We start from the raw sequence: 26616 nt of genomic DNA, 5'->3' as shown, positions 1-26616 counted from the left end.
GGCAAATTGTCCCACCCATTGTCTACTTGGGTAGTAGCAGAAGTTTTCGGAGATACAAACATTAAGTAATAAAGTATTTACATATTATGGGCTGAAGATTGCTAGTAAGCAGTCTAAAATAGCTATTAACTCCCTAAATCAACATTTCTGTTACATAATTGGAGAAAAATATAGGTCTTCATCCCTTAAATGACTGCCAGGAAGCTGGACTGTTACAGCTAGTGTGTCTTCATCGGAATGACAACCGCTAATCAGTTACTGTACTGTGGGAAATAGGTCATCCATATTATTTTATTTCCTGATGAAAGCTTTTCTAAATAGCTAAGTTACTTAAAGTGATTTACTAGATCTTATAAATCTAAAGCATTTGTTGATAGCGATGTTTAAAGTCGCACTGTTACTATTTTCCTTTTTTATTCTTTCCTTATGACCTAGTACTAGTGACATGAAAACACTGGTTTATTGGGCAGTGATAATTTTTCTGGGGAGAAGAACATAACAAAGATTAATGCTTCCTGAATTGCTTTCTGCTGTAAAATTTCACTCTAGCTTGAGCATTATATGTTTTTTGGAGTAGAAACTCACACATTTCAGGAAGTGGGGTCATTTCCCAGCCCATTGTGTAGCAACTGTGACCAACTGTGCAGCCTGTATGATGATGTTAGCAAGCTTGTACTATGTGCAACCATGGACTTCACCTGTGTCCCATTACAATGAAGACAAGGCTGACCCGTGACATTCTGCTGCCTGGGCCCGAGGAATATCAGAATATATAAAGCTTCTCTTTACCTCATGCCCTTTGAGTCCTTGGTCACCTACAAATCCAGGTTCCCCATCACTTCCTTTCACTCCCTTTAGAGAGAAAAGCAGTTTATTAAAAAAAAAAGCCTAAAGCCTAAATCATCATGGTTCTATTTTATTGCACAAGCAAGAGGTGTTTTTTGTGGGTGTTTGCTTAACAATCATTAATTTGCATGCATGTTTTCAGAATTCTGAAAAGAAAAAACTATACCTTTGGACCTAGAATTCCTCTTCTGCCAGGTAAAGACTACAAATAAAAAAAAAATAATAAAACAACAACTCAACATTTTTGCAAAAACATCATGAAACAAAATGATAAAGCTAGGCCACTAGGACTATTTTACTATGACTACAAACTCACAGTTTTGAATGTTATAGTATTATTATATGGTTTATTTCAAGCATCCCATCTTCAGTGACCAGTCCAGCACAAAGAGAATTAAAAAAATTACTTGGCTACACGGATTATACCTAGCATTCCTTGTGCCTATGGAAAGTGCAGTTAATTAATACAGAGTTTACCTGCACAACCAAAGAGGGAGCACTGGTGCGAAGGGATTTGGTTTTACCACTGGAAGCCAGGGTGACCACATCGGCCATGTTTTCCAGGACACATAATTTTTACATATTGATAACCAGCCTAGGTAAAGTGCTGCCCTGCAGTATGGAGCATGTATAACTGACTGGTTCCTTTTCACGAGTCTATACATCCCGCATACTGCAGGGCAGCACTTTACCTGTGCTGGTCTTCGATATGTAAAAATGATATGTGTCCTGGAAAACATGGCCAATGTGGTCGCCCAACTGGAAGGTCGTATTATAAAGTGTATGGTCAATTTATTAGAATGAAACAAGATACACATTACCTTACAGATTATGCTTGCAGTGAATTTATTGATTTATATCCACTACAGCATTTGCTGCATTTTATTAATATTTCTACCACCGATACCAAAAAAGTAGAAAGTGTGGAAAGCCCATGTTTTGCTGTTTAACTCATCGTGGCTGGTTAAATTATATTTTTGGTAGCACTTACTCCGGTTCCTTTTGATCCGAGTATTCCTATATCTCCTTCAATTCCAGGTTCACCCTGTTAAAATACAGAAATATGTTATTTATATTATTTATTATATATTATTTATGCAAACAATAACAACAAAAATGTGCACTACATAGAACATCCTCCTTCATACATCCTACACATGAGGAAAATCCCATATGGACATGTCTGCATGTAAGGAAAGTTCCATATGGACAAGCCTGGATTTTACTACCCAGCTCTACTCTCTAGCTTTACTCTTGCATATGCAGGATCTCCAGATTCAAGGCTGCATGTTCAGAATAGACTTTATAATTATTTAATCAATAGAATTGAATTATTGTATGTATTTTTAGTAGGTATTTTTAAATAAACTACCAGTATATCCCACAAATGCTTGCTCTACTACGAAAACAAATGGGGGTTTTACTGGAGAAGGAAATGCAAACCAGCAAGTGGATTACATCTCTCATTCCCAGTAGATTAAAGGGCAGATCGTGGAGCTTTTCTCCAAGTGAATATTGTTTTTGAAACTCACTGAAATGTTTGCTTAGTTACACTGACAGGCGCTATCTGTGCAATGAGAATAATTTACATGCTTGAAACGGACTCAAAGAATAACTCTGAGACATGGTATCCTTTCACTGATAAATTCATCTGAGGTAAATGCTGCACTGCTCAGTGTCTTACTGAAGTGACAGTTTAATGGGAAACGCAACTTGAAGTATGGAAGATAATTAATATTCAAAACTGAAAAATATAAAACAAATAAAGCATAATCACCTCACTTCCTGGATCTCCTTTGTCTCCCTTGGGGCCTGAGGTTGTATTATCGGTTCCAGGCTCGCCCTGTGCATACAAACATATGTCCTTTCACTAAGAGTTTTGGTGGAATCTAGGCAATTTGACAAGGCCGTTGCACTTGACAAACTCAACTTTTTTTACACCGTAACAATAAATCTTTAGTGCAGTAAAATCTCAAGTACACCGTCATCTTTTCCTTTTTAAAAAGAAGCTGTTACTTTCCCAAATGCCACATTTTTAAGCTTAACATATCTGCTTCCACTCGATATACTAATTGCCAGTCATTTTTAAGTTAATTACGCATTATACAATTTTGTAGTATGGCCAACTAAATTAAGTAACGTAAACGTGTGCCCCTCTGTATGTGGACAACAAACCCACGCACTCACCCTGTCTGCCACTCCAATGGCGGATCGTGTGCTGTAGTGTGCGGCCAGTGGCTGAATATGCCCATCCACACAAAAAAAAAAAAAATCCTTCCAAAAAAATAGATTTTTCCTTGGATCAACAAGCACTAAATATTAGACTTGTGCATTCGTCTTCAGGCGAACATGAAAACGAACACGAAGAGTGCGTTTTTGTGTACGTTCCGAAGACACGCCGAAGAGAAGACTTTATTGGTCGTTCGTACGGACATTTAACTGATAGAACAGGGAGACCAGTGGGATCTGCAGGACAAGTTACGGCACCAGGAGCCTAAAAGTCTGTACGAGCGACAAACAGAGTCGCTCGTACAGACTTTTAAAACGCTAATGCAGCAACTTGCCCGGCAGATCCCACTGGTCTCCCTGTTCTATCAGCTAAATGATAGAACAGGGAGACCAATGGTATCTGCCGGACAAGTTACGGCACCAGGAGTTTAAAAGTCTGTACGAGCGATCCTATTGGTCGCCAGCAGGGGGCTCATCTGCCATCAACCATTGGCAGACGAGCCCCCTGCTGACGACCAATAGAGTTGCTCATACAGACATTTAAACTTCTGGCGCCAGAGCTGCTGCGGTACGCGTTAACCCCGTATTAACCTCTTAACCGGAAAAAAACAAAGAAAAAACGAACACGAAGAATGTCCACGAATATTCGCCCGAAGAGAAGACAGGACCAGGCGAATATTCGCGGAATACGAAGATTTTTTTTCCCCAAAGACGAGCATGAAGACGAACACGAAGAGCCCCCTGGTGCCCAAGTCTACTAAATATATATCAATTCCTATACTATGATACATATCCCTCTATGTTCTGCTTGATTAAAAAAAAGTATCCAGCCCCCTTTTAAAGGCATCTAATGTATTTGGTAGCAACATTTCTTCAGGCAGTGGATTCTATACTTTTATTGTCCTTACTGTAAACCCCCCGTACCGCCGTTGTAGGCTAAATCTCCTATCTTCTAGTCTTAGCGGGTGACCTCTTGTCCTTTGTAATGTTCTATTAATAAACAGGTCTTTAAAGAGCCCTTTGTATGGGCCCTGCACATATTTACATAACACTAACAGAACCCCTCTAAGATGCTGTTTCCCTAATGTGTACAAACGTAACTTTTCCTGGTCATAGGTCACGTCAGACCGGGACGTACCAGGTACGTCATCGATGATGCGCGATGCAGCGCCGCTATGAACCCTGGGATCGCGAGGGGCGGCTGCTACTGACCGCTGGGTGTCCCCAGCGATCCGCAGCAGCCACTCCCCCTCAATTCCGTGCACGTGATCGCTTTGAAGCGAATCACGAGCATGGAATTAAAATATATTTTTTTAAAACTGCGGTCTTCAAGGGAAGACGCAGTACGCAAATGCCGGTCCTGAAGGGGTTAATACATAAAAAAGTAAATTACTTACCTTATCGAGGAGCAGCAGCTCCCTGCCTCCTCTATAGTCCAGTGTTTTGATCCACTGACTGGCAATTAGTATATTGAGTGGAAGCAGATGTGTTCAGCTAAACGCATCTCCTGCATGACTAGAGGGGGACTAGAGTGTAACAGGCAAATGCAGATGGGCAATTCTGCTATCATAGGGGCAACTCGGCTTTTATATGCATTAAAGTGCATACGTTGGCTGCACTGTCACCTTCAGTGGGGTATCTTTTTACCTGTAGCTGAATTCAGATGGAATTGAATGCCAGTCTTGCTGCAGCAAGTTCCCCTTGCTTTGGTTTAGTGGAGCTTATCCACTTATTATTAAATATTACTAATATTACAGGCTGTAATGTTAATGATAACAATGCATAACTCACTGATTGTTAATAAGACAAAAAAAATAATAAAACAATTGTTTCATAAATGTTTGTTGCCATGGTTTAAAATATTAAATGAGAAGTCATACCAAGTCTCCTCGAAGTCCCTTAGCTCCTTTATGTCCTGGTTCTCCTTTGCGCCCATGGCTTCCCTGATAATAATAATAATAATAATAATTATAATAATAATATATGATTTAATACTCGGAGTAATAGTACGTTTTCATTTTTTCTGGTCCTACGTATATGGGTCAAATATACTCTAAACGTGATTATAGGTTCCTCCTTTAAATGTAGATAGATTTAAGAATAAAAGTGAAATCTCCAGTAAGTATCATAGACCCCACATTAGCCTCTTTGTGAAAAAGGGAGAGTTTTTGTGTGGCCAATACAAGACTTCATAAAGCTGGTTAATTATTAATGTCACCATCATAAAACTGGATTAACATATATTATTTAAAAAAAACTATTTTCTAATTTGATTTCCTACATATCTAATATTGCTAGTTTATATTGCTAGTTCATTTATGTAAACACTTCTTTATTCCATTGTATTATTGTAATATGTTTTTTTACATTCAGTTGATGATTGCAAATGTGTTTTAAGATCGTACTCTTTTAAGATGTAGGGGAGTTATGAAATCTACCTTGTTTACGGTAATATATGTAGCTAATCTGCATATGGAACAGACAATAAGCAGACAAGGAAAAATGTATTCGTCTTACATTTTCTCCTCTTTCACCCTTCTCTCCTTTGATTCCTGTGTGTCCTTTATTTCCCTGAAATACATTTATGAGAAAAAAATAATTTGGATTTTTTTTTTCAAGAGAACATCTTTATCAGTTTAGGAAAGATAACCAATCCATGGATTTAAACAATAAAATATTTCATAGTAAATACGACACCTGTTCACCAGGAAGCCCATCCAGGCCAGGATCTCCAGGTATGTTCTAAAACACAGTAATGAAAATAAAGATCAATTTTTATGTCACAAAAGAGGGACAGAACAAACCAGATGGATAACAAAGGTCTATAGAGCAAATGTATACATTTCACAGTTAACCTATAATTTTACCATTAAGATGTTATTTGACTAAAGGGACATCACTTTGTAACTTGATTTATTTATATAATGGGCATTAATAAAACTAAATAATATCTAAAAGATAATTCCTTGTTCAATTGTAACAATGCCCATGTGTGGATGTACTCCTAGTACTTTTGTGTATTTAGTTTAAGTTTATGATCTTTTTTGCATAGGTTTCTGATCATAATCTTTTCCCAGCTAAGAATAACTTGGATTTAGCATTCCTCATGTTTTATGTTATTTATAATTATTTCATTATTTTACTGTATCTTTCCTACTTCCATTATAGGGGAGAGGTGACCAGCAACCAACCCTCTACTACAGGGACTGCAGCAGAAAAATAAGCGACACATTTGTAGTAGTTGGTTGGTTGTTGGTCGCCTCTCCCCTATAGGATGGAAATGTTTCTACTGGGTGCAATGCTGACCCATTACAGCCCGATGAATTTTGTTATGCAATTAATATAGATTTTGTTTACCTTCTGTATTGTGCAGCATGTGTTTTAAAGTAAAATATGTTAATGGAAAGGACCTCAAAATCCCATATTAAGAGTGGCTTATGTAAAAAGAGACATGGGGCTCCTAATATTGGCTTCTCCTCCCCTGGTGATCTAAGCACTCAAATATTCTTTCCCATATGATTGAAGGCATAATTACCTTTAATACTTAGCTATTTATGTCTTTGAAAACCTGTCTGTTTATCCACAAATTTAATATAAGAAAAAAATGAACACAAAATAAAACAATGTTTAGAAACATGGCCCTCTTTCTAACTCATTTGGATAGATAGTATGCTATATTTAAAAATGAATGGGCTTTCTCACTTATATATACTGAGAAGTTAAACCGCCATCCGTTTACTCATACCCACTTACAAGTCATTATGGTATGTTTTATTTGCAAATACTAAAACGCGAGATCTTCTACTACATTGCTCCAGATGTCTCTGCAGTCAGGGGGCTGGGGACAGTGAATATCAATTATTCTAATCATGCCCTTATAATGGTACAAGTTGTAATGTGCCAGGTCTCCCAACATACAGTGTCTTGGCTTCATCAGGAAAAAACTCCAGAAGCTCTATTTATCTTTGTGTACTTATAATGAGTACCTAAATTAACAGAGGCCATCATGGCCTTGTATGAAACTCAAGGAAAGGGTGTAAGCAAAATTCTCAACTTTTCTGTATTGTCTTCAGCCACTTCGTTATCTAAACTGTCACATTTTAATCCCAATTTAAGCCTTTTTCATTGGGTCAAAATAGGGATTGCTTGGCTAAATCAGTTGTTCTCCTGGTGTAAATTAATCTCATTTGATGAACTAATTTGATGAAAACAAATGCAATTATTATCACTATCACCAAATAAGATATATGTATATCTCCGAATTTGACACTTTCTGAAGCAAGCAATTTGGTACCAGGCATTGTTAGAGCAAGTTCAGAATAATTAAATAGGAAAAACAGCTTGGGGAAACATTCCTAATCTCTGAGCTAGGATTTAGTGATAGACATGATAGATACGATTAATGTTTTTGGTATGGCCAAGTAATTTTCCTTAACTATACTAAATATAAGTATATTGTTAAACGTAATATTGTTGTATAACATTGGGATCATTTTCTCATAAAAATTATATTGTTGAATGCAATATTTCTGTATAACAATTTATAACAATGGGACCTTAATTAAACATCCTAAATTTACATAACAAAATGAATAATTAAAAACACTGTATAGATATACCAAAAGAAACTATTGAAAAATGTATTTCTCTATAACGTATATAACGTCTATAACGTCTATATAAAGAGTGTACTTACCCTGTCCCCGGTAATTCCTCTGTAGCCCTGAAAATAAATCAGATATTTCATCAGACAAACATTTGACTGACATTCTACGATAGAGAAAGTGAAAGTCAATAACTTTCAATAGTTGCTCTTTTTCTGTGTGCCAGCCATTGAAAGTCAAGGAAACTTTTCAGGACCGGCTTAGCTCCAGAACCTACATTGGACTAAATTAGTTTACAATAAGCTTTTTGTCATTCCAGACTAAAGAGTCCAGTTCTGTCTTACATTTTAATTCAGTTAAATAAATCAAATTCCATCTGCTTTCTTTCACTCAATAAGAGATTGTTGACTCTCAAATGTCTATCAATGAAAATCAGTTTTCCTCACAACAAGATTAAAAATCTTTAACTATTTATTAGATAACCTACCAGTTGTGATTAGTATAAGATTGGTATAATGTTACCTGCAATATTGTTGCACCACATTAAGGTATGTATTGTATACGATCAATATATTATGGTACACAATATTTCTATATTCTTTATTGTACTTGTACCATTTTTTATTGAACAATTACAAAAAACAATAAACATACATACTAAATCATTACATCATTACTAAATGATCTACTAGTTTGTTTGAAATCATTTTCATGAAGATAGGTTTATTTGTTCATTAAAAAAAGTACCAGTTGCTAAATAAAATAGTGCTTTAGTGTTGCTTTCTCAGTCACTGGACTCCAAGGAGCTGCCTACTATGGTTAATAGGAGTTATTTCGGACTATCTAATTTGTACTTGAATGACATGACCTAGTAGATAATTCACTCTACCTAACTTTTTAAAACATATGACTATTCCAGTTTCAAGGTTCATTTGCATCCCACTTCTCTTAAGGGGGCAACTCTGGCTCATCCAGCTACGGAAACTACATTTTTATAGCTGGATGAGCCAGAGTTGCCCCCTAAGAGAAGAGGGGAGCAAATCAGAGTTGAGCCGGCTCAAACTCTTCTATCAACTTAGTGTCTTATCACACATTAACACAAATGTGTGCATTGACTTCTCTTATATATGATGGTAAGACCTGGCCCTGGCTCAGCTCAACTACCTCTAACTTTTGAAGAATAAATCTCTGAGGTCCCAAAAGATTTTGTTACAAAGATTTTGTTGGAACAATAAAAATTACCTTTCGACTATACACTTCACTGTTACTTCTAGAACTATAGTACATACCTCTTAAAACTGGTGTCCTCCTGTATTTAATACTTGTGTACAATAGTTCTTTAACACAGCGTTAAATTTGCAAGTAATACATACTTATTGCTTTAGCCTCTATAATTATTTAATTGCAACTTACTAAATGTTTTACTTTTGAAGCTTGTCCTAGCTACCTGGAAGCCTTCTCGAGATCAGAACATTGCTTTGATTGTGTCACACACAATATAGCATCAATATAGATGCCGCAAATGCTACCTAACGTCATCCACAAACTGCTTCTTGACGAAAAGACTTCAAAATGCTGTTTTCTCAGGAATCTGCAGCTCCACTTATGAGGTGTCTGACGTAAGCTCAGGATAGTACTGCCCCACTTAGTCCACTAGAGAGAGGCAACAGCGGAGACTTGTGAAGAAAGGATTTACTGCAGGGTGTCCAAAAGGCAGGGACCAGGAACCAGGACAACCATGCAAAACATTAGATTGCACCTACCTACTAGACTGCACACATTACTAGGTACCCAAAAAAAGACACTTTGGGAGTTCCACTTTATCTTTTGACATCAATGCTGTAAACCAACCATGTTGGTACAACATTTGGCATAATGTAAGAGTGATGTTAATTACACTAACAATTGCAATCTTACCTTAGGCCCTTTTATTCCTAAACATCCTTTACTTCCTTGTTCTCCCGCCAAACCTTGTGAACCTCTTTCACCCTACAATGAAATGCAAAGTCATAAAGATGCACCAGAGACGCACAGGTTAAATATTCTTGCTACACAATTTTGCCTCTTGAATGAGGCAATGTAGGTTGAAAACTGTACATAAAATAAACCACTCTTAATGTCAACCCAATTAAGAGAATATTAATGCCCCATGTTGGGGCTTCCCATCTTTTAAAGATTCCAGACTCAGAACTGTATGTTTCTAGAACTGCCAAAAACTTTAACAAATGTGAAAGCGTCTTCTGAATTTTATATGTGTTTATTTTTTTTCAATTTATTTGGTAGTTAAATCATACTAACCTGAGTGCAAAGTCTGAAACCAAACTACCCATATTCTACATACGTTGGGATGGGGTCAGTAGTTAACAGGTTAGGGTTAAATCTTTATCTACTGCCTCAACCTTGTTGCAGTCCAGGATGTGAAATATGATATCAATCTTAATTCTTTGGTGCCAGAAAGGTTGGACAGTGAAATGCTACTTTTCAGCTCACCAAAACTGCCAATGGACAATTGAATGGACATAAACGAATAAGTAAGTTGAGATGGTATTAATGAATAAACACATTGGACATGTTTAAACTTCCAAACACGACTGCACTGTGCTTCAATGTTCTAAATCAATGGTGTAATGGGGTCACAGAAAAGGTACAAGCATCCAACATGTATGTAAACAGTGCAATTTAGAGACAGTAGTGTTTTTGTCAAGGCTTGTGGAAATCCATGTTGTATTATCTGTCATAAAGCTTAGTTACATTAAGGTCTGCCTGCAACCACACTAGGTTTTATATGTACTAAGTTGAAATCTTGGGGAAAACTCTGCTAAACATGGTGCAAATGTGCACAGTATATTTTCTATGATTATTTTAAAGGTTTCTGAAAAATTAGTTGTAGTGTAAAACTGGACTTTCATGATACCAGGTGTAACCCAGTGCAGTTATTTTGTCTAATAACATTACAGCTGGGTTGTCATGGATACTGACCTTTCTTTCCAGCACCAGGTTACTTGTCTCCTCTGAGCCAATCAGTATCTCTATGGGACATATGTCAGTTTTCCTAAGCTAGGGAATGTTTCTCAGCCTATCAGAGGAGAGGGTCTAGGAAGAAACTTCTGAAAGAGCAGAGCTAAGCAGGGGAGTGAAGGAGGAATAGAGACAGACTGTCCTCCCTGTAAGTAGGCCTGAAATAAGCCTGCTGCCTTTAGTGTGTGTACTGCTGACATCCAAGCAGTACATTGAAGTAGAAGTGTGCAGAGAATACAGCATGGTGCTGTATGCTTCCTGAGTGATAGTGAGAGACTGCAAGTACCCAGAGTGTCCAAGTCCTGCATCCTGTACCAGTGAGGTGAAAGCAGAGCTGCAGACAGACATCTGTGTGGGAAGACAGTTATACTCTCAGCCAGGAGGTTAAAGGGGCAGCATCCCAGAGCTGCCTGAAGACACTAAGGAGAGGTACTTAACTAATATATATCAACATATATATACTTTTCTCCCCGGGTAGCGCTACCTGCATCAAGGGCCCCAACAGTGCACCAACACTGGGACATCTGGGTGGGAAGAACACCTACATTTGGGGTGGGGGAGCGGGTGTTGGCAGTTATCTGTGTTAAATATATATATTATCAGGACTGTGCACCCACTGCTAGAACTGAACTTCATAGGCACAGCAGCTGGGTCCTTATATTATAATACCTGTTTATTTCAATATAGTCTATAAATAATTTGCATTTTAGTTGTGTGTGTTATTTTCTTGTGTGAAAGGGGCCATTTCTCAGTGGGTGGGTTCCCCTACTCAACATAGTACAAATCACTGAGTGGAGGCACTGCATAAAGAAAGAAGATGTCCCGATCTCCCAGCAATTGCGAGGCTCAGGTTTCCTGTCACCAGCGTCACTGAAATATGTAACTACCAGCCTGACAGCGGAGCAAGGTAAAAAAAAAGGGTTACACGAGTTTGCAACTTTTTGATGATTTTCACCAAGCCACGATGAGTACTAACGCATAACACAAGCAATCGAAAGAGATGTTCCAGGATAGATAGTTGTATATGAGCAGTTGAGAGGTCCTCATTTTCTCCTTACGAGACTAAGGTTACAAAGTCTCTGTTGTGTAATGTACTCACCGTTTCACCTTCTTCTCCGACATGTCCCTTTTCTCCTTTTGCCCCATTGTTACCCTAAATGATAAAAAAGTGTGATTTGATAATTGTTACTATTGAGGAAACTAATGGTAGTTAGGGTAGGACCTTTAGGAAGGCGATGGCTATGTTTCATTTCAGAACCCTGTCGTACGTGATAAATAAATACGCATTTATGTCTACTTGTGGAAGATAAAGGTTGTTATAATGAAGACTTTGCTATAATCTGCTACTAATGCTATATAGAAGTTAAGAATGAAGTCTGCCAAAGATTGCCCCTACATTTTGTTTGTTGATGGCTGTGAATAGCATAGTGCCATGTTATATGGTCTGTTCACAAGGAAATTCATTATTTTATTCTTTCTTGTGCAACTGCTGCGCTTTAGAATACAAATTTGTATAGTACTATTCTTACTTAATGTTTCAGAATTCCCTTTCTTAGCACAGTTCAAGGAAAAGTTTGTTTTCTCTTTTATTTCAAAATTGTCTTAAATCTGCTTCTTTCAGAGATGGGGGCTGTTTGAGTAGCTGTATATAGGCTAGGCTATCAGAGTAGTGAATGGAAAGGACGCAGGGAGGTTACAGGAATTTATTTAATGAAAATCAGTTAATAAATACATTACCCTTTTCCCAGGGTCTCCGTATATCCCGGCAGCACCTCGTTCGCCATGGCACGTGCAAAGCACACAACAGCATGTCTTCTCAACAACATGAGACTGTTAAAAAGTAACAGGAATCACTTCACTATCCATGCAATGGGCATTATAGCTATATGGTCTACATGAATGCTTGGATACCCTGGAAAATATAATCTTTATGATAATCCACATAGTATGTTGGGATCAATGAGAAGCATGCCACAAGGATGTTGGGAACCAGCACACTGAAAGAATTTAACTGCCATAGAAGGTTTTGACACACCTTAGAAATTCAGAAAACCCTCTAGCTATCCCCTCAGACTGATCAATCGTAATACAAATGTGGAGACTATGATCAAATTTACTATATCATCTCCCTAGTCACAAATACATTTTGCTTTACTGAAAGGGTAGCATTTAGATGGAATTAAAATATGCATCGGATAGGCATAAAGCTGCCCTGAAAACAAGACCAAGGACTATTTAAGGTCTGATACTTCACATCAGGAACTAGATGGATTAGATGGACTGAACATTTACTATGCGTTGTCAAACTCTATGCTTACGTACGATATGTAATTATCATTTAGTGTGGCGCCTTACTTGTAGCACATGCACCAGGGCTCCACTGAAGTAATCAAGCACTCACCATCTGTTTAGCTATCATTTCTCCAATGTTTGACATTCCAATATGCAACTGGTCCATGTAATTAAAGCCTCTGCCAAACTCTATGTGCTTGATGTCATGAAAATTGTTTGTGCCTTCTAATGCAACAGTAATTACTCCATTCAGTCCTAAATAAATAGATAAGGTTATTACCATCTAGACCACAATACAGATTAGGATTGAACAAAGGACAAATCTGACATGTTATTTCTGCCCATTCTAGTCATACAGAAACGTATTATATTTACAAAGCTGAGGACCCTTTTGCAATTTGCTGTAAACTCCATGGATGCATAAGTTATTATTTTTTCACCCCTTTTAGGTTTGCTTAGATGTGTGGAACTGAAATCCACTGATACTTATTAGCAGAATTAGACAAATCGTAAATCTAGTTTTACTAGATTAAGACGGATATCAATTGAATTAACAATTAAAATCTTGAAAATGCTTTTCAATGCTTATGTAATTTTAAAGTTGACTTAATAATCAGCTAATTGTCGTGCATTAAATTACAATATATATTTACATTGTAACCTTCGCCAATTATTGGAGTAATCTAGATTAGGGAATTACTAAAAGTACTGTCACAATTTTTAATAGATTTTGTCTTTTTACTTGTTTTTGATTAATTGATGTAGGGATTATGATTCTCTTACTCTCTTTGAAACCATATTCTTTGTATAATCGCCTTTGCAGACGTGTAAATTTAGTGTAACTTATTAATTAGTTTATGAAATGTATGTATAACATTTGCTTTTAAAAAAAGCGCTACATTTAAGTAGGGAGAGATTTTTTTCAGAATATTTACTTTGCTTCCTGAGCATAACTGATTATGGAGATTTCTGTTATTCTGTATTTTCAAAAGAGTGTTCAGTTATTTCAGGCTGGGTTTGAGTTAATGAACTAAAGGGCATACAGATTTAAATTCTGCATGATTTAGGTGAGGGCATGCAAGCTCAATGATGGCCTGAAAAAATACAATGGCATTGACTGAAAAACAGCATTAGCTGTGCAGGTTTCCTCTTGTGCACCGGTGGCTTTAGCACTTGGATGATGCATTGCTACTTCCAGTGACCTTAATGTGCCTCATTCAAGTTTTATTTCCACATAAGTGGCGACGTTTCAACCCAATGGCTTGAGAAAAACCCTATTGGGCTGAAACGTCGCCAGTCGTGTGGAAATAAAACTGCACGGATTTATTGACATTTCTGAACACCTCATGATTCTTTACTTCATTCAAGTTTATGGACATATTTAGAGTCTATGGGAACCATATTCCAAACACTGGGGTATAGAGTTGTAGATATGCATGTTCCAACGCAGTCAGCTAGCATTTGCAACTTGCAGGTTAATGAATTTGCTTGTTGCCTGCTTTTTTCACCTAACATACACCTTGTGCAAGTATATGTGGATTGTGGAGTTTATTTTGTTTTGTAGGTGTACATGCAAGCTGTCTTTATTGAAGTTGGAGTTGGGTTTTTTTTAAACACATTTTTGCCATCTCGCAAGCACTTTAGTAAATAGACCTGCCTGCCTTCATTTGATATGCAGAAGATGTGAAGGAAGTATTCTTCCTGCTTACCATTGCTTTAGAAGTTAAATGATACAAAAAAACAGCAATACAGCCTTGGGAACTAAACTGATTCTTTAGTGCTATAATAGTTGCTGGTTCCCACCAAGTTCCCACTTTAGTACTACACATCATGGCTAACAAGTGACCACTATAACAGGTGTCTATAGCACAGCTCATTACCTTTGCTTCTGAGCACCTCCGTGGTTTTTTGAAGGAGGTTAGTATCCTCATCCAGTCCATCAGTGAAGATAAGTAGCATCTAGAGGAAATTCTGAATATTTAGAAACATGAAATGGAACTTTATGTTTTGCTATTATTTTATAGGTGGCAAAATATACGCACCTTTGCTCTGTTTGCATTTTGGAAAGTGCTCCACATGGACATGACAGCATTAGAGTCAAGATTTGAAGGGGCACTGATTTCAATTTCCTTTAAGTGCTTGACTATGTCGGGGCTGTAGATGTGAAAATTCGGTGAGATATACTCCTTTGCATTTTGCACATGGAATGCCAAGCTGATTTGAGGTTTTACTCCGTGAGTGCAACTTGCACTTGGCAAAGACGTAATATGTGTGAAGATATCGTGAAGGCGGTTTTCCAGAAGAGTTTGACTATGAAATAATGCGGCACCTCTGGACTGTGTTGAAATGTCAAAGCCCACAACAACATCAACTGAGCAATCTGATAAAGAAAGAGAGAAAAGAGTTACATAACGATCACCTCTCTTTTGAAATGTTACATTATAGAATTCAAACTTCTAAATAGCACAGCACTGATTGAATGTCATCCAAACTGCTAAGTTATATAGCAATTCAAAATTTGGCACAGAAACTATAGCAAAAGCCTTATTTTTGACTGGTCAACTTACTCTGATACACACTGGCATTCGCCAAAAACGCTATGCACTTCACAAAAGTTCCATAGGTAATTGGTATTACTTAAATAGAAACCAATTGAGTAGCTGACCAAGCCAACTCAGACAGAAACCATTCAATTAATTCAGGTTGAGTTGTTGTTGAGATTAGTCAAGTTTTGAGGAGAAGAGTTGATTTTGTTGAATCACAGTCCCTTTTGAACTCAAAGTCAAGGAAAGTTTGAGTTATTCGACACGTTTTTTCCCCCTAGCATTTTCTTGCTAGATGACACTCATGTTGACTTGTACTGTGGTACAAGTGAATAGATGAGTTGATCAGTTTGGGCCAACTTAGTCAAGCTAGCCTGAACAACTCAACACAACGCACACTTTCATGAACCAACCTCTTAGTCCAGTGGCCAACCAATTTTTTTGTCCAAGCATGGTGGTTAAGACACTTGACCACTGCGATTTGAAGGATTACAATAGGCTCCTTGTAAAATCTTTAGATTGTTTGTATACAAATGTAAGAAATGTAATTTCAAAATAATTCCAATTGTAAACGTTAATTATTAGCTTAAGTGGAAAGACATCAAAAACATAAATAATACTTACTTGCTGTAACTTTTGGTGTGCATATATTCCGGACAATTCGTCGTTTAATAGATTGAAGCTCAGCAAAGTTGGCAACAGAAAATACAGTCTGCGGGGATCCAGCAATTTGAACAAGTTGTGTGTTGTCCACATCCCCTATGCCCAAAGCATATATATCAATCCCTTTGCTGCGTAGAGCCTGTGCAGGCTGTGAAACGTCGTCTTGTGACTTTCCATCCGTTATCACAATCAACAGCTGGTGAACGCCCTCCTTAATGCGGCTGTTGGATGACGGACCAAACAGTGTAGTTTCGGTTTCCTTCAATGCTTTTCCAATATGGGTGTTCCCACGTGTTTGGTTGATTTTTTCAATTTCATTCTTTACCAATTCCTTTTTCATAAATGATGTAACATTAAAATGTAGATTGTAAAGGTCACTGTACTGAGCAACTCCCACATGAACTCTACCAGGGGCAATATCAAAATCATAAACCACAGATATCATGAATTTTTTCATTTTCTCAAAATCTCCAGGAGAAATACTGGTGGAGCCATCGATAAGGAAAACTAAGTCTGCTTCTTCAATTTTACATTCTGAAAAGATATAGAATACAATATTAAAATAAATCTATGAATCATTATGTATCGTTGTAGGGTTTTCTTACATGTGTTTTTCTAATGTTCCCATCTTCTTCTTTTGTGCTACCACTTTCTTACTCAGAAATATAAAATCTGACAGTAGGTAAGGACCATTTGGCTCATCTATTTTTCAGACCTTAATCAGTCCTTGATCTCGGATTAGATTTAGGAAAGCTTTATGCCTATCCCATGCATGCTTAAATTCCTACACTTTTTTAGCCTCTGCCTGTTGTGAGGTTGTTCAATTTATTAACCACTCAGTAAAATAAAACTTCTTACATTACATCTAATCTCATACCCTCTAGTTTTAGCTTAGGACCTCTTGTTCTAACATTTCTCCTTCATTGTAACAAACTTCCCTCCTTTGAGTGTTTACCTGTTTCTATCCTCTCTACATACCTCCAAGCTATACATACTTGCTTATATTCTTCTCTCCTTTTCTCTTCCTCCCTTTCTTCGTTTTCTTTTTCCTCTCTATCTTTCTTCTCTCTATCTCTTTCTTCCTGTCTTCTCTTCCTCTTTGTCATTCCTGTCAACCCTCTGTTCTTTCCCTGTTTTTGATCCCCATACCTGCACACAACACTGTCTACAAGACATTCCCCAACTCTATCCAGCAAACCCAGCCACAACAAAATCAGCAGCCCCCTGCTCACCATTGACAGACCTTTTGGTGCTGCGCTGGGCAGGGTATACAGTGTAAGTCCTTTCATAGTCTCCTTAACACTAGGCTGTACCCTGCTAGACTAACAAGTTACACTATGACAAGGTTTGTGTATGTATGTACACTCCAAAAGCATATCAATTCAGATTGTGTGTGCTTATGTTTTTGAGATCCACTATTTATGTACTGTCTATATATTTTAACTATTGATACAAAGTCATAGCCCTTTATGTTTTACTGTATTCACCTGTCTGTTTATATCTAATTAACTTGCTCTACTGTACACATATTTATATAGTCAAGACGTGTGTCTCATTTTAGACGACATCTTTGTGTTTATATCCATTATATACATTGGTAATGTGAAAATAAATAAATTAGACTAACCTGTATTATTGCACACGGCCTGTGATACATTCTGAAAAATGTCATTTAAGCCACTAAAGGAATCGACAAGGAATGATTTGCCCTTTGTCCCTGCCATTATTTCCAACTCCTCAGTATTTGCCTTATCAATCCCAATTGCAAATATGGTTATGTCTAAGTTTTGTAGCGATGTTGATACTTCTTTCAGACTAGCGCGATCATGGGATTCACCATCAGTGATTACTATCAGGAACTGAGGGACTTTAGGCCTCCGACTGCCATGTTTCTCTGAAAAAAACATCTCAGAAAAGTTTAGTGCCTTTGCTGTGTACGTGTTGCCTCCCTTTGAAATATCACTTTGAATTGCATTGATAATATCCAATTTGCTGCTATACGTGTTCAGGAAGAACAACTTGGTTGGATCATCTGAGTATTTAAGGGCTCCAAACTGAACATTATTTGGACCAATGTCTGATTTATTTACGATGGAATCCCGCGCACTCCTGCAAGGCTGCCTTTGTTGCTCGCACACAGCGTCTCTTTTCTTGCTCCACCCAGGAACCCAGCGGAGTCATGTGAATTTACGTCACGTCACATGACTCTGCTCAGTTCCTGCTTCCCCTGGGCAGGACAAGAGAAGAGACGCTGTGTGCGAGCAACGCGAAGGCAGCCTTGCGGAAGTGCGTGGGAAATCTGCTGTTTAGGTAAGGGGGTGGGGGAGTTTGTTTGAATGAGTATGCGTGATTGAGGGAATGAATGAGTATCTGTGAATGATTAGTATCTGTGAATGAGGGAATGAAAGCGTATCTGTGAATGAGGGAATTAAATGTTTCACAGGCAGGGTTCTCAGCTCCTGATGTGTCTGTATTTATTAATATATATTTATTATGTGTGTATTAACTGCCCCATTTAAATTGTACAGTGCTGTAAAATGTATTGGCACTTAATAAATAAAAGGGCATTTTAACAATAATATTAATCTTGGATCACTCTGAATTCTGTCTTTCTTCTTTCATTTGATATATAATGTATATGGTATATTTATAGCGAAGGGGTATCATGTATCAGTGCATCTGCGGTAGCAACCCCTCCCCCGCTATCAGAAATACAGATGAAAAGATGTGCCAAAAATGTCAATTTGTCTTTTTCCAGAGTGAATTTACTAAAGCTTTCTATTCACTCATCTTGGTTCAAGAATGCAATATACTAACCTTCGGGAGGGTTGCATATTCCAAAAAATAGTTTTTCTTCTATAGTCTTCAAAGTGTCAAATGACTCTAAGTAAAATACTCGCTCAGCCTTTTCACTTATTTCATAAAGCTGTGTCTTATTAGCATTGAAAACACCTATAGAAAAGATGATCACTCCGCTGTCTCGAAGGGAATCCGCGGGTGTTTTTACTTCATCATGTGATACTCCATCCGTAATTAATATGAGGAATTGTTTTACTTTAGACCTTGCTCCTTTAGCCGCTGTATAATATGGAGGCAAATATTTCAACGCTTCTCCAGTATATGTGGTGTCGCCAATGTATGACATGCTGTCTATAGCATCCAAAATTTCAGCTGTGGTCAGGTGTTTGTCTAACTGAAACTCTTCATTGGGTTTGTCGCTATACTGAACTACTCCAAATCGTACTTTGTTAGGCCCAACCTCAGTTTTATTTACCAGGTTTTTCATAAAAGTCTTCATTTTTATATAGTTGGCATCTCCTATACTCCCAGAACTGTCCACAAGGAACATGACATCAGCCTGAAGTTCACTGCAAGCTTTGCAGAAATGGAAAAAAAGACTTGTTACATGGTGCAGATTTATGTAGTACATCAGTAGAGGCAAAATACAACCAATAAAGGCATTCATGTATATATAAAGTATGTAAAGCAACAACTACTACTGAAATGACTCAGTTTCATTTTTCTTCCACTATCCTTTCTCCACCAGTACTGATTTTGATTTTCTCTTCCTCCCTTGTAGTGTAGTTACAGCTATCACTCAAATTGGCAACCTAGGAAGACAATATCACCATCATACCTGGGAATTGTCCCACTCTCATGCTGTGTGGCTAGCGTCTTCCCTTCTTAAAGCCACAATTTCTGAAGAGGGAGTACTCTGATAACTCTACCCTAGGATTCGGTACCATGAAGGGCAACCAAGGCTTTCTTCTCAATGTCTCTAAATGATGTCTCTTCCACCATTCAACAGCAACTAAACTGCTGGGGTATGAGACAGTTCGTACTGAACACTGAGAAACAGTGCTACAAAAGGACCTTTTTTGATTTAAACCACTGCAAGTTGTACAGTAAATGTATCATGCAAGCAGAATGTCTACAGCTGGAGACGGGAAGGGTGCTGTCTCAGACTAGTTTATAAAGCTGGATTCTAGTCATGTATATTTGCAACAATACCATTATTCCTAGAATTGTTTCTTCACTCATTGAAAGAACTAACAATATAAGAAAAGCTTACAGCTATTTACCAGCATAAAATATTTAGCCAATGAAAACAAAGTTATGTGATCATGAAAAACTCTTCTTTCTTCCAAAATCTTATCCTGTTAAAACTAAAGGCGGTGGAAGAATTGCTATATATTTACTGCAACTGTTTTTTCTTTATTTAGTTCATAGAAATAACAGAAAATCTTACCTTCCTTTGAACAGATTTGACGTGCTATCTGGTTCTTGATGTCCTTCAAGGAATCGTAGTCTTGTACAAAGTGAACCATTTTATTGTTGTGTGCAATCTCGAATAGTTGAGTTTCACTAGCGTCTTTCACTCCAATTGCATAAACATTAATATTGTCATTGTGCACAATCTGAGCAGCTTCCTTGACGCTATCTTGTGATGCTGCACCTGTAAGAACAATCAGGTACTTTGACACATTCACCTCTCTAGCATTCTTTGGATCCATTATTATTTCATGGGTGTAATTTATTGCTGCTCCTGTGAAGGCTTCTCCTTTCAGCTGCCTAATGTTTATTAGAGCTGATTTTAAGTCAGTTTTGCTATATTCAGTCCAAATGCCAAATTCCAGTTGGGTTACATTTGAATACTGGACAGCAGCAACTCGAACCTTGTGAGGTCCTAAATTAAACATTTCTACCAGCTCCATCAAAAACATCTTCATGCTTCTGAAGTCATCGGGATGAATGTTTTCTGAACCATCAATAAGCAAGTACAAATCAGCTAGTTCTGTGGCCAAACATCCTGGGGAAACATAAGCATTGTAAATTATAGCTTTTATGTTTCAATCATAAGATTCGTTACAGGTTGATCATAATCTATCAACTGCAAGAAACAGCCAGAAAATATTGTCCTCACATGGACCTCATGCAGTGATGTATTTACCTTCACAGCCCATACCCAGGGAAGTGATGCCTACTATGCCCTCTGCTCCTCTATCCTTACTTCTGGGAATCGGTAGATGATGTCATATCCCAGCACCTACTTTTAAAGGAAGCCCAGAAAGAATCTATGGGGGAATGTGCCAAATTGCCGCTAGGGTGACCACATTTTATTTCTGGCATTTAGGGACACATACTGTGAAGCGGATGCGATTACACACACAGGTGTATATGCACCATCACATACACATAAAATACATTTTAGATTATATATATACCCATATATAACGTATTCGCCCGTATTTAGGCCGCACTTATTTCTTCAATAAGATAACCAGAAGAAATCACTACTATAACCACTGCTTACCTACTAGAAAGTGTAAACAAACTATGGCATGATTGAGAAAAAGCAAACTATGTAGGGGACGGATGAATAAGATGAAATGGGAAGAATAAGATTAAAAATGGGGATTTAAATACCCAAGAAGAAATATACCAACAACTTGTAGAATTCTCTGGGGTTATAAAAATATTGCTAATGAATTTCCCAGACACAGCAGCAAAAATGTCTTCTGTTTATTACTGCACAGAACGCCAGACACCATTCATTAAAAAATTGGTTAACTTAATAGAACACCAACATATCCCATTGTACAGTACTGAGGGATATGATACCATTATTTATATCAATAATTAATATTAATCTCATAAGGGTCTGTACTGAACTCTGTAAATTTAATCAAACTTATAACATATAATTGCGTTATTACCGTCTTTAAGCAGGTCAGTTTTTCTTGCAGAAGTTATTATGTCTTCTTCAATTACATTCTGAATTTTCTTTAGTAACGTTTCAGCTTGAGAAGGTAAGTCAGCGAATGTCTTTACATCGACAAGGTAGCGATCAGTAGGATAAGAGACAATCTGACTCAGTTGGGTCTTGTTGGATTTTGCTATGCCAACAGCGAATACTCTTACATTATTGTTCCGAAGGAGATGAGCGGCCTCAGAAACACTGTCAGAAGATGAACTATGAGTCACCAAGACTGCAATCTGCTCAATTCCCTGGAGATTTCTACTAGCACCTTCCTCATCGAAAAGGAACTCTCTTGTGAAATCTATGGCAGCACCGGTATTTACAGTGTCTTCATCAATAGGAGAAATGTCATTTGCAAACTGCAAAGCTAACGTTTTATTTGTTCCTTCGGCGAAGGATGCTATTATGTTTGCTTTGCTGCTGTATGTTGCCATTCCGACGTGGACACAGTAGCTGGTTATTTCTAAGCCAGATATGATTTCATTTAGGAATTTTTTCACATTCTCACTCTCTGCCGGTGTGTGACGAGATGTGTCGATCAGGAAGGCTATGTCTGCTGCCACACCTCGTTTGCAATCTAACAAGGAAAAAAGCACATATTTAATTATCTATATATAGACTAGAGAGAGAGCGAGAGAGAGAGAGAGAGAGAGAGAGAGATTTGGTTCTTTAGAAAAGAGAGAAGAAAAAAAAACAATATTCAGTTGCAGTTCTTTTTTTAAATTTCCCATTGTGGGCATAATGAGTTGATTCAAGATGCAGCAAGAACAGCTAGTCGCTTCACTAGAGTAGGTGGATCTGTGAAGAAGTCATTAATAATCCATCAGTCCATCAGTGCAAGATGGAGTTGGAATAGATGATGCCCGTTATTAGAACCTATAAACACAAACGAAAACCCCTTAATTGTGATGAAATGTTGACAGTCCCCTCTAACTTACGGTACTTTTGTTTGACGTCTGCAGAATTTGTATCCATTTTGTTGGTAAGGTCAGGAAAATCAGTTGTGCTCCCAAGTGCAGGAAATGCTGTATGAAGTGTTGTGTCCTCTATACACAAGGAGACAATTTCATGATAAAGAATCGGCTAAATATAATACCTTGACAAACACCAGCTTTTATGAAGAAAGTCAACCCAAAGAACTTCAACGGATTAGTAATTTTACAGTTCAAGTCTAGCACAGCCATAAGTTTGTATACTTTGCACACAAAGCATGCCAGGGAAATATTGTAATAATCCTCCAAAAAAATCACTTCCTAATAAGTATATTAATGTAATGCCTTCTATAGCTTCTCCAGTGTTTCTTTAAGACTGCTGAATCAATTCATGAGGATATCTCAATACTAGCTATTGTAGCATCTCATGACAACACAAAAAACATGAACTTTGTAATAATGAGAATTACATATTTTATAAAACAATGAGTGGCAGATGAGTGAAGTGTATTTTATCACATATAAGTAAGAACTACGTCTTTGTTACCTGCTTGTATGGAATATGCCGGTTTTACTGCATCATGAATTTTGTTTGCCATTTCATCAGAAAACTCAATCATTTCCCGAACACTTTCCATCTGAAAAGCAAAACTACGATCTGAAGCAATGGTATGCAGCTGGCTTACAGGAGTCCCAGGTAGACCCAGTGAAATGACACGGACACCACTGTCTCGTAAAGAAGCGCATGGGACCCGTATGTCGTCCAGTGAAGATCCAGACAGAATCACAACAAGAACAGGTGGAAATTGAGATTTGTCTCTGCCATTAAGTCCTTTAAAAAATGTCTCATGTACCTTTGCGATAGCGTTACCTGTCTGTGAAGATCCACCTTTAAAATTAAATTTTTTCTTAAGATAATTCAAAATCGGGTTTTTTGTCTTATATGTGTTTAGCAAAAATTCAACATGCATGTCATCACTGTACTGTGCCAAGCCAATACGAAATTTGTCCAACCCTACTGGCAACTGAGTAATTGTTTTGGCAAGGAAGGCTTTTGCCTGGTTGAAGGCTTTATTTCCCATGCTGCTGGAGCTGTCAACCAGAAATACAACATCTCCGTACTCGATGTCTGCTGTAGGGAAAGAAAGCAAAATAGGAACTCACTCAAAATACTAGATATCTATTATTCTTACATATATCTATACATTCTTAGGCAGTGTTAAAAAACACAATGTTCTACTCGTATGAAGTGAGGTTCGACACTCCAACTTTAAATACAGGTAATAATAGTTAAACATTACTGAAAAATCTAGAAATAATTACATCCATGGCATGTATGATATCCACATCACTCTGAAATCATAAATGCACGTTGTGGGTTTATTTAGAGACATTGAATCATTTCTCCCCATCTCCCATGGCTGTATTTTCACCCCATAACTAGAATGGAAACCCAGACAAGAAGTCATTCAAATGATGTGTTTGGTGGGATGATGGGATGATTCTTAAAACAAAGAAGAAGAAGAAATTACCAGTGTTGGTGATTCCTTTATCTTTGTTTTTGAAATTTCATATAACTCAGTAAGTCAATAAGGATTTAACAAGAAAAAATGTATGTATAACCCTAATTTGCCAGAGTATTTAGCCAAAAGTCATATCTTTTTTAAACCAATATAGAAAAAAATGTAAAGTCACATAAACTTTTGGGACCTCAGAGGTCTCGTGTTGGCCCAATGAAAGGTAGCGCTTAAAGAGGGACGCTCTTTTTCTAAAAAGTACCAGCCAGGTTATTGGGTACATAGAATCATTGTTGAACCTAAGGTAGATTTTTACCAGACGCTAACGTAAGATCTATTGTACTTATGGTAATTACATTACTAGAACCAACATATGGTATGTTTTTTAATATGATAGGATCTACAAAATCATCATTACTTAGTTATAATTATACGTCTCCAATTCAATCCAAATTTATGTAGATGCTCTTCACCACTAACTTCTTTTTCCTTCTACTCACCTTCTGAACATTTCTGGCAATTAGTTTTTTTTACTCAGGTAAGGAAACATGAAAAAAGGAAACCAAAAAATTATTATTTTATTGTAATCCGCTCGTTACAAAATTCAGATTACCTGTTGTCTGGGTCATGGATATTTGCAGGCAGTTAACCACAACAACCAGAACAAAGAACATCTTCATGTTTAGGCAGTTACCTTTTGGTGACAAAAAACACAATAATTAAAAAAACGTTGTGGCCGATAACAAAAAGCACAAAGGTCTAAGGGATGCTTTTAATGATGAGGAGGCTGGCGTTATCCAAGCAGTCCACAATACTGTGCATGAATTCATAGTGTGTATGAATGACAACACCATTTGTACAAATAGCAGAAAATGTACCGTATATATTAATTATTCCACTGTTAATTATTTAGAGTATATTTGTCTTTGTTAGTTTTGCACTATTATACTTCATAAGTCTTATAATGATGTTTATGTCATGTGAGATGACTATTTATTGTGGCTGAAAGATAGGTTTCCAAAAATTGTGGATATGTGAAAATTTATGCTCCTATGTAATTAGACATATTATTTAATATTTGAATATGCATTTCTGTATTAATGTATTCAGACAAAATACTAATTCATATTAATACTCACTAAACAGCTGGTATTTTCATTCACTATGACAATTTTATTGGGAAAGCAACTTTACATTTTGTTACAGTCGAGGGCACTGAAGTTGAGCAACAACAACTGCTTTCATCAATAGCAAATTTAGTCTAATAGTTTTTTTATTTTTCTGCATCTCAATATTTTGGGGAAATTCTTTAAAATGTTCTGGAGTTCACGGAGTGACCTGATTTTAATTTTTTAAATTTTTTTGAAAGGGGAAAAATCATGCAAAATAAAATTAGTTTAGAGCTGTTTACCAAAACCTATGGTCTCTATAGAATTAGGGGTATAATACAAAAAAATAGGTTCCTGAGACTGATTGTACTCCGAAATGTAAAGTGTATATTTACCATTCTATCAGAGTACATCCAGTCTCAGGGCCACTCCGCAAAACTGATGCAAGCAGCAAATGTAATCCAATACTCATAACTTACATAGTATTTATATTTAGAAGTGTTACAGTCTATCTTTCTATTGTTACTCAGATGGGCTAAACTTTCACCGTCACACAATATACAAGAAGAATGTATATGCATGTACATCAACATTCCAACATAGATTAACATACTAGAAAACCTACTACACAAAGTCTTGTGATAACATTCATACAATTTGCAAATAACCATCACACTTATCAAGGCAACACCGCAGCAACTCTGGGGCAAAGCAAAAGAAGAGGCCACTGCTGAGTGCCAGAACTTTATGGGTTCATCACAGATATCTCACAGTATTCAAAGCACGCCATGTTTTTTTGGGTGGATACGTTGCATCATATACGATTGATATGCATATTAATATAAAGGCGCATGCATTTAAGTAACTGCTGCTTTATACATAAAGTTTTGCAAAACATATGACGTACAAACACTTTCAGAACCTTGGAGAGCAACACAGTATTATCTTCACTTAAAAGTTCATATAATGCTGTTTATAGATTATCCAGCTTTGGTCCAATTCATCTTTAGTGCACGTAATACCTCACAACAAATGTTTTTTCTCGACTAAAAACCACAGCTTGCCAAACCACATGACAGTAATTGAAAAATTAGGTTCAATT

The 26616-nt window shown here is 37.1% G+C and overlaps 1 protein-coding gene across 1 annotated transcript in view; it reads right to left on the bottom strand.

Moving 5' to 3' along the window:
* The window catches only part of LOC128497639 (collagen alpha-6(VI) chain-like), a 275508-nt gene extending 250423 nt beyond the window's left edge, over nt 1-25085 (bottom strand). Inside the window, exons 1-22 of the mRNA XM_053467803.1 lie at nt 25019-25085; nt 23436-24017; nt 22895-23002; nt 21913-22533; nt 20445-21005; nt 19009-19570; nt 17823-18301; nt 16157-16729; nt 15032-15369; nt 14870-14948; nt 13099-13244; nt 12435-12527; nt 11797-11850; nt 9597-9668; nt 7772-7798; nt 5773-5817; nt 5593-5646; nt 4956-5018; nt 2624-2689; nt 1838-1891; nt 1013-1048; nt 790-852 (exon numbers count right to left, since the gene is read on the bottom strand). Coding sequence (XP_053323778.1) covers nt 790-852; nt 1013-1048; nt 1838-1891; nt 2624-2689; nt 4956-5018; nt 5593-5646; nt 5773-5817; nt 7772-7798; nt 9597-9668; nt 11797-11850; nt 12435-12527; nt 13099-13244; nt 14870-14948; nt 15032-15369; nt 16157-16729; nt 17823-18301; nt 19009-19570; nt 20445-21005; nt 21913-22533; nt 22895-23002; nt 23436-24017; nt 25019-25085 — 4743 coding nt within the window. The remainder of the gene's footprint in view (nt 1-789; nt 853-1012; nt 1049-1837; nt 1892-2623; nt 2690-4955; nt 5019-5592; nt 5647-5772; nt 5818-7771; nt 7799-9596; nt 9669-11796; nt 11851-12434; nt 12528-13098; nt 13245-14869; nt 14949-15031; nt 15370-16156; nt 16730-17822; nt 18302-19008; nt 19571-20444; nt 21006-21912; nt 22534-22894; nt 23003-23435; nt 24018-25018) is intronic.
* Nucleotides 25086-26616: the final 1531 nt, after the last annotated feature.

Source organism: Spea bombifrons, chromosome 5 (assembly GCF_027358695.1).
Source record: "Spea bombifrons isolate aSpeBom1 chromosome 5, aSpeBom1.2.pri, whole genome shotgun sequence".
Lineage (NCBI taxonomy): Eukaryota > Metazoa > Chordata > Amphibia > Anura > Pelobatidae > Spea > Spea bombifrons.
Note: the sequence above shows the minus strand (reverse complement) of the source record. Positions and strands in the feature narration are given on the sequence as shown.